Consider the following 9,515-nt stretch of genomic DNA (forward strand, 5'->3'; position numbering starts at 1 on the left):
AGTTTTTGAAATTCTTAGGCTTGAATCCGATGTGATTTTAGTGTTTTGATGTTGTTTTGAGCGTTCCGAAGGTTGGAACAAGTTTGAATGATGTTATGGGATATGTTGGCATATTTGGTTGAGGTCCCGAGGGCCTAGGGTGAATTTCGGGTGGTCAATCAGACCATTTCCATGTTGTTTGGAGTTGCAGATTTTGAGGTTCAGCTGTTGCAGAGATTTCCTCTTCGCGATCACGTAGGGGGTCTTGCGATCGCGTAGAAGATTTTGAGGGGCAGTCCAGTTTGTTCTTCGCGTTCGCGAAGGTTGAGTTGTGATTGCATAAGGTGGAGAAGTTGATCTCGAACGCGTAGTGAAGGTCGCGTTCGAATAGAGTTAAGTGGACCAGGGGTCTTGGGTTGAAGTTGTTCATTGCGAACGCGGTAGCCAGTCCGCGATCGCGTAGTGTTAGATGCCTGAGCATCGTGTTCGCATGGGATTTTACGCGTTTGTATAGGGTTAATTTTAGGAGCTGAGAATTTGTGCTTCACGAAGGATGTTCCGCGATCGCGATGAAGGATTTCAGGCCTGGGACAGAATGTTTAAAAAGTGAGTTCGCGATTTTTGGTCTATTTTCTCCATTGTTGAGCAATATTTGGAGCTTTTGAGAAACGATTGAAGAGGGAATCGAAGGGAAACACTTGGAGGTAAGATTTTTGAACTCAATATTCAATCCTATGTTAATTCTTACTTGTTTACTCATGAAAAATGTGGAAATTAAAGCCTAAAAATTGGGGAATTAGGCCTTGGATATGGAGTGTAAATTGGGAATTTGAAGGGGCAATTGAGGTCCGATTTTGATGTTCTTGGTATATACAGTCTCGTGAGAGGATGAAGATTCTATTGATATAATTTTTATCGGATTCCGAGACGTGGTCCCGGGGTCCTGGTTTGAGCAACTTCGGGATTTTTTATGTAAATTGGATATTTTCGAGTGGGCTTTGTTCCCTTAGCATATTTTAATAGTTATGTACTGATTGTGGCTAGATTTTGAGCATCCAAAGATCGATTCGTGAGAGAAAAGGCATCACGGGCTAGACTTTGGACCGGATCGAGGTAAGTAATGATTGTAAATGCTGTCCTGAGGGTTTGAAACCCCGGATTTCACATCGTTGTGCTACTTTGAGATGACACACATGCTAGATGACGAGCGTGGAGTCGTGCACCGTTGGGGATTGAGACTTGGTCCGTCCCGTACGACTGTTAAGTGGCGTATTTGATTTGAAATCTTATGATATTCCATATTTTAGAGATTGATATTATATGTTGGACTGTATGCCATGTTTGGGGCCTTGTGCCGACCTGTTGAGACCCTTAGGGGGAACTTTCACTATTGTTCCTCACTCTATTAGTTTTGAAAGCATCATGTTTTACCTGTTTATTGTTTAAATCTGGTTTTATCACTTTATTTCTTAAAATATGAAAACTGTTTAGGATGAGTTCCATGTTTTACTAATGGTCCGAGTGATCGTGAGGTTGATGACTGAGATAGACCGAGGGTCTGATTGTGAGGTTGATGACTGAGATAGACCGAGGGTCTGATTGTAAGGTTAATGACTGAGAGAGGTCGTGGGCCTGGGTGTGAGGATTATATATCTATGGATCGGGCTGCACGTCGTAGCAATATGTATGTATGTATGTATGTATATATATATATATATATATATATATATATATATATATATATATATATATGTGTGTGTGTGTGTGTGTGTGTGTGTGTGTGTGTGTGTGTGTGTGTGTAGATCGGGCTGCACGCCGCAGCGATATAGCGCTTGGGCTGTATGAGCCCCTCCGGAGTCTGCACACCTCCAGTGAGTGCAGTTGACTATATATATGGATAGGGCTGCACGCCGCAGCGATATATGGATCAGGCTGCATGCCGCAGCGGTTACTATATGGTACCTATTGAGTGTGAGTGTTGAGTGTGAGTGCTGAGTGTGAGCGCTGATTGGTAAGAGTGAGTGATTGAGAGGATTGCCCGAGGGGCTATATATATATACATATACATGAGTGATGCTTTTCCTGAGGGGCTAGTTTATGAACTTACTATTTTTCACTTCTCTTTAAAGTGAGTTTCTATCGAATATGTTGATTTAATTACTGATATATATATATATATATATATATATATATATATATATATATATATATGTATGTATGTATGTGTGTGTGTGTATGGATCGGGCTGCACGCCACAGTGATATAGCGCTTGGGCTGTATGAGCCTCTCCGGAGTCTGCACACCCCCAGTGAGTGCAGTTGACTATATATATGGATTGACTGCAAGCCGCAGCAATATATGGATCGGGTTGCATGCCGCAGCGGTTAGTATATGGTACCTATTGAGTATGAGCGCTAATTGGTAAGAGTTGAGTCACGAGTGACTGAGAGGCTTGCCCGAGGGGCTATATATATACATGTACATGAGTGATGCTTTGCCTGAGTGGCTAGTTTATGAACTTACTATTTTTCACTCCTCCTTAAAGTGAGTTTCTATCGAATATGTTGATTTAATTACTGCTTTCACTCATCTTTAGACCGAGCCTCTATTGAAAATGTTGAACAAATACTTTAAACAACTTTCATTCAAACTAAAGTTTTTAAGTTATGAAATGGGTATAAATTTCTATTTTGCCTGAGGGGTCACGAACTATGTTTTGCCCGAGGGGCCTATTATGGTTTTTATCTGTTTTATTATGAATGGTGTTTAACCCCTACTAAAACTGTGGGAAAGCATTTTCAAATGATTTTACCAAAAGCTGGATTTTAAATGAGACAATTGATTCGTATTCTGATTTGAAAGCCCGTTATGCTTATTGAGTTTATCATACATGTGGATTCATTGTTTCTTACTGCTCAGTATTTATTTACTCTTATTACTTATTGGGTTGGAGTACTCACATTACTCCCTGCACCTTGTGTGCAGATTCATGTATTTCACAACCCGATACCTGGTATTGATTACTCGGAGGCGGAGTCGTCAGAGTTAGCGAGGTGGCTGCACGACATTCGCAACACTTCTTTCCTTTTTCTCATTTTCATTAATGTATTTAGTACATTTTTAGACTCTTGTTGTATTCAGACCTTGGTGGATGCTCATGACTAGTGACACCCCGATGTTGAGCTTGTGTAATTATTCCGCACTTTTCTTTTAAATTTTTATTATGAGATTATTGGTTTATAAATGGTATAAAAACAACTTTTGTTGGAAAATGGTGGATTCGGGAGTTGTGTCGGCTAGCCTAGTTTTACAATAGGCGCCATCACGATCGGGTCGGTTTTTGGGTCGTGACAAGAATAAGGTCATCCGCAAAAAGGAGGTGTGAAAGTGTTGGGCTATTTTGACTTAAATTGATGGGTTTCCAATTCAAGACATCTTCTTCATAGTCAATGCATCTTGTTAGCGATTGCATACAGATGATGAAGAGGTATGGAGAGAGTGGATCGCCTTGTCGAATGCCTCTAGATGGCTCAAAAAAAATCTGTAGGTGTGCCATTTGCAATGATTAAAGTTGTCGTTGTGGATATGCAATTCATGATGAGTGTTATTAGATCTTTTGGAAAAAGCTCCTAACGAATGACCATTTAAGCCTATCAAAAGCCTTTTAGTTCGCCAAGTGACGTGCTTGAAGGAGTGGATTGCCTCCTAGACAATTATTACATTGTCAACTGCTCTCCCAGTCTGTATTGAAAAATATTTTGAGGCTGCTTGACTTTGGGAATAAGCGTTACAAAAGTCCAATTTATTTCCTCCGGGATTGCTAAAGAAATAAAAGCTTTTGTGCATATACCAATGCCAACTGATTTTGTGTCTGTCCAATATTTCTGGAAGAAAATTGGATAAACGCCATCGGGAACTGGTGCCTTTAAAGGTTTAAAGAATTTTATAGCATTATGGATTTCGGAGATTAGGAGAGGTGTAGTGAGTGCTTCTTTATGCCGATATGAGAGAATGTGTAGTGGGCTTGGGTTGGGTGCCATGATTTTCGAACATGAGTCTAGTTCAGTTGTGTAGATAGTTTTGAAGTGTCATGTAATAATAGTATTTATTCATTGAGGGTCAAAAGTCCAATTATCCACAGCATCATTAAACCCTAGTATTCTGTTTTTCCGGCTTCTTTGGACAGCGGATATGAAAAAAATTTGTGTTGGCATCTCAATCATTAAGCCACTGAACTCTTGATTTTAATTTCCAAAAATCTTGTTCATTTTGAAGGATTATGTTATATTCTTGTATTAGATTATTTTCTAGGTTTCAGTGGAAATGGGTTTTAATGTGGGGTTGCATATTTTGGAGCCCCATAATTCTTGATCGCTGGGTTCTCTTTTTCTTAAAAATATTCTCAAAAGTAGATTTATTCCATTCTTCCACGTGTTCTGTGAAGGAGGAAATGGAAGTTGTATAGATAGTACTATTCTTCCAATGTTGTTTTACTATATTTGGAAAAACAAGTGTGACTAAGCCACATTGTTTCAAAGCGGAAGACATGTGTTGGCTTATTAATAGATTTTATCATATTTAGTAAAAGCGGGCAGTGGTCCGAGTGTGTACGTGGCAGGTGCTTCACAATAGCATCTGGGAATATTCCCACCCAATCAGTGTTGCCTAGGAAACGGTCTAGCCTTTCATAGATCTGCTGCTTCCTTTTTTTCCTTTTATTAGTCCATGTAAATTATGGCCCCACAAATCCCAAATCAATCATATCAATAGTATCTAGGCAGCTTAAAAACGCCGCACTTGTAACGTAGAGACAGAATAAGAGAGTTCAATTTTAATTTCTGGTTCCTGCCCCCTTTTTGAAGCAAAATTACTATGCAGTAACGTACTTGTCGGATTAGTTGAGGTACGTGCAAGCTGATCTTAAATTACAGTGGACAATGCTCTCTTTGGTTTTTAATTTGAACTTTATGCAAAACTTATATAAACCTCCCTATTAAATGTTGGGAAAATTTCACATTAGAACAACTCGACTCCAAACTTTTTAATTTTATGGCCCATATTTCAATTTACAACCAACTAGCCCAAAAATAATAGGCTAAGATTCAACATCCAACTCCAATAGGTCTATTTAATTTTTAAAAAAGATTCCTCAAACTTTTAAATTAATTTTCGAATCAGTAACTATGACTCAAATATTAATTCAACAAACCAAATTCATTAGGGTGGTGAAAATTAGATTTTTAACAAGCTTAAATATGTGGGTTTAAATTTCAAATTTAATTTTGTGAGAAATTTGGAGTGAGTGTTATTTAGACTTGTTAGAAATAGTATAAGGAAGTTGTATATAAAATTTGAAGTCATTTAATGGAGATTTGGACTGGTTTCGAACAAGAATTGTAATTGAAAATCGTGGAAGAAGTTCGTCTACAGACGCTTGTATAAAAGTGTATAAAAGTGTAATAGTGTATAAGGTGTGTTTCTACACTCATATACACTATTATACAAGATTATACATAATTATACAAAAAACTGACTTCGTCTTTTTCCTTGTGTCTTTTCTGAAATTTAACTCAAATCTTGCTCAATTCTACTCCAAATCACTTCAAATTTAAATTTTGAACTCCTTTTGATATTTTCAATCAATTGGAACAACACACAATCCAAACAATTAAAAAAATAAAAAAAAAATATTTTCAAAAGCAAAGCTTTGAATGGTCTTCAATGACAGATTTCTACTTTTTAATTTACATTGCAAGCAGGTGACACAAGAGGAGAAACAGAAAATACACGGTCCCTTAAAGCATATGTAGAAGATGTGAGAAGAAGAGAGAGTGAAAGCAGTGGTTGTGAGAACAAAGAATTAACTCCATAGCTTTTAGAAACAGTGGTTGTAAGAACACAGATTTTGAATTTGCAAGTGCTTTCAAAATATGTACAATGTGGATTAGGTGAGGTAAAACTTAAAAACATGGGTCATTTTCTGTTACGGTGTGAAGTCATGCGTATTTTCTTGTAATTCTTTCTTAAATGTTAGCAGAGTGTGAGTACGTTAGTCGATTAAGGAGTTAATTGACCAAGTAGCATCTAGATATCCATGTTATCCGTATTTAATTTTCTGACTCATTTTTTTTTTTTTTTATATTTTACCTCATTATATTATCCTTTTTGACTTTTTTTTTCATCAATTGTTTACAATGTAGACGAACATATCATATGAAAAAATTATAGTTGAATCGCACCTCTATGTGAAAGCCTAGTACAATGAACACTTATATTGCGAAGACAAGAGACAAAATAGGAAAGACCGAGAAACACTAAAAGAATGAAAAAATCAACAGAGACCAAATTATAAATTTCCTTTTTTATTAACAAAAATAAGAAAAGGAATATTTATATGATGGTTTAATTTTCCTTTTTTATGTATCAAAAACAACTCAAATTGAACCGCGAAAACGAGCACGGAGAGAGTTTAAACTATCAGAATTCCACTCTTGGATTATGTGGTGTTAATTTTTTTTCTCTTTTTCTTCTTGGTCTAAGCGTTTTTTCATTCAGAGTATCTTTCTGGTCCATTTTAAAATTAGTAAGAGGTTATTTTGATCAACATTATCTTTTATTGGAATTTGCATTATCTCATTAATTCTGTGTTCTGTGTAATCCCTGCAAAAAAATATGTGGTAAATATGTAGACTTGATAGTAGGTAAGTGCTTGTAAAACAGAGTTGTCGAAAAGAGATTTCAGTTCTATTAGTTCTTTTTCTTTCGTAATAGAATTAATAAGGACCATAGAGAAGTGGACATAGAAAAAGGGCAGTCGGATGCACAAAATATCCCGCGTTCATGAAATGTCTGGGGAAACGCCGCACCCCAAAGGGTGTGATATAAGGACCATAGAGAAGTGGATATAGAAAAAGGGCAGTCCGATGCACAAAATATCCCGCGTTTATGTAGTATCGGGAGAAACGCCGCATCCCAAAGGGTGTGATATAAGGATCATAGAGAAGTGGACATAAAAAAAGGGCAGTCCGATGCACAAAATATCTCGCGTTCATGTAGTGTCCTGGGAAACGCCGCACCCGCAGGGGTGTGATGTGGAACAAGAGAATTACAATATCCTTTTCGTGCCACCTTTTGGAAGCAAAATTATTATGCAGTAACAGTGTCCCCATGATATCCCAAAGGATTAGCTTACTATTCGAATATTCAGAGTGATAAACTAAAGATCAAACTTAAAAGATGAAATGTTTTTTCATTTGCCTAAGTCTTGTTAGGCAAGATATGATCATGCTAGTTGAACATGCGTGTCGGATAGTTTAGGTACGCGCAAGGTGATCTTTAATTGACCAAGTAGCATCTTTAGATATCCATGTTATCTGTATTCTCAATTACTCATGATTGATTTCTAGTTTTCACTGTTTAACTCTCTAAATATATTCAGTGATTAGTGCAAATGTTTTCCCTAAATTGTAAAAACGACAACCGCGAGATTATAAAATCCCAAAAGCAGTTTGACGAGATATTGTCCCGAGGAACATAATGATTTCGGGTAATCTTTTATGTTGTGGGAAAGGTTATTTGATTAGGTGCCTGAGATAGGCTATGTATCTTGGAATAAAATGATTAATAAGCTTTATAAGAAAACCACTGTAGGATAGGTATTTTGTAGTCCAACACCTGATGCATTTATAAGCTTTCTAGAAGAGAGTGGAATTCCCAGGTATTTGAAAGGCAATAATACTATTGGTGAAAATTGCAATTCCTGTATATATAAGCTGCTCTTTCAACTCAGGTGCTACTCCACCTACAAACTTTTGTCTAGATTAAACTTTAGCCTAGAAACCTCAGAGAAATTCTATCAGCTCTGTAACATAGAGTTATGCCTTTTAACTCGACGCCTAAGGAGAATGTAATGTCCTGGAATTATGTGATTTCTGAGTATCTAAAGATAGTGATGTCAATTTGCAGCATTTTTAAAATTTGCAACTAAGAAATGAGAACACTGTTTCTTATTCTCCCTTAACATTTGTCAGTGTCGATCGATAAAACACTTTAAAAGCGGAACAGGACAACAGAAATCTAAGTAGCAGTTGGCCTTTCATTAAAACACTAAATGAATGTAGTACTTCTTACTCGCAGCATTTAAACATAGGAACGTCAAAATTCTTCATGAGTTTATGACTGAACATCGCGAGAAAAAGAAAAATGGGTACAAAAAGAAACGCTCCACTTTCATTTCATAGAGATCGATCACTAGAATGGCAAACAATTGGGAGCGTATTAAGAAAACTAACGTCATTCCACTAATGCGAATAAGCTATAATATTACATTAAAAAATGCTCAATCGTCTATTAGAAAAGATTTATACAGCTTGTTGAAAAATATCTATGTATATAGGTTGCATTAATAAAGCTTAAATGCTTAGTTTGGTTACAACATCTACCCTTAAAGACAACCAGAAGTTGCTGGTCAGCCTTTGCAGCACAACCTTGTCATCATCTGTTGTTGATCTTCTTCAGCATCCATTTGGACAACACTCAGATACGTCTTCTAATATCCGATGTAACTCATCCGAGTTCATTATATCCCATAAATCCAAGCCGAGCACATCTTCGGGCACCTTCTTCGAATTTATTTGAGACATATAAGTCATGTGATCAGCCACTTCAGAGTATACCACATGAGCTGAATTGCTGTACATATCAGGCAACACCGACTGATCAAAATTCAGCATGGTGGTTGTGGAAGTTTCGGATGAACTGTTAACGTGCTTCAACTTCTTGATGGCGCAGAGAACATAATCTCTACGGTCTTCGTCTAACTTGTGAAGAATAACCTTAGAAAGCTCGTACTCCTTCATCAGCCAATGTCCGTCTCTCTGATCTTCAGGGTAAAACATTTTATTCTTGTAAGACAAACACGTCTTGGATCCAATATTAACCACTGAAGATGTGTTTCCCATAGTTTTGTAGTGAACTGGTTTGTCCTTGGCGTCCTGTTTCCAAGTTCCCTTGTTTCGGACAGAACGATGATACCTTGCGTTGCTTTTCTTCTTCAGCTTTGTGATAAAGTAGCAATAACTACTGTTGTCCTCATCATCACCACAGGGTACTCCATTGTCGTAAATCTCCCAAGGTTCTTGTTTGCCATAGACATCAATGTTAGTAGTAATAAATCCAGCATCATGCATCTCTTGTCCAGCGACGAATCTCAATAAGAACGTGAGTCCTTCTGAATCTGTGGGGCGGAAACGAAATCCCTCCTCGAGCTTTAAGTGTTCCATGGAATAAGCTCAACAGGAATGTAATTAACTAGCTAGTTCAGAATAACAATGAAAGAAACAGAACAAGGAAGAAATTAAGGGAATAGTATGAAGAACACAATAACTTGCGGAGAGGAAGGAAGGAAGGAAGGATTAATGAGGTTTTATAGGTTTTTAAGTGAGTAACAAGTAGGTTCTGTCGTTAGTTATGTTTCTTCCCCCAAAGTCACAATATGGTAATTGCTAATAAATATGGAAAGTTTCTTATATTCATGT

At 37.1% G+C, this 9,515-nt stretch overlaps 1 protein-coding gene across 1 annotated transcript; it reads right to left on the reverse strand.

Annotated features, from left to right (window-relative positions):
• Window positions 1-8,492: 8,492 nt before the first annotated feature.
• On the reverse strand, window positions 8,493-9,260 carry LOC104242566 (NAC domain-containing protein 41-like). The gene has a single exon (XM_009797642.1). The coding sequence runs from the start codon at window positions 9,258-9,260 to the stop codon at window positions 8,493-8,495; it is 768 nt and encodes a 255-aa protein (XP_009795944.1).
• Between the last annotated feature and the right edge of the window lie 255 nt (window positions 9,261-9,515).

Source organism: Nicotiana sylvestris, chromosome 11 (assembly GCF_000393655.2).
Source record: "Nicotiana sylvestris chromosome 11, ASM39365v2, whole genome shotgun sequence".
Taxonomy (NCBI): Eukaryota; Viridiplantae; Streptophyta; class Magnoliopsida; order Solanales; family Solanaceae; genus Nicotiana; species Nicotiana sylvestris.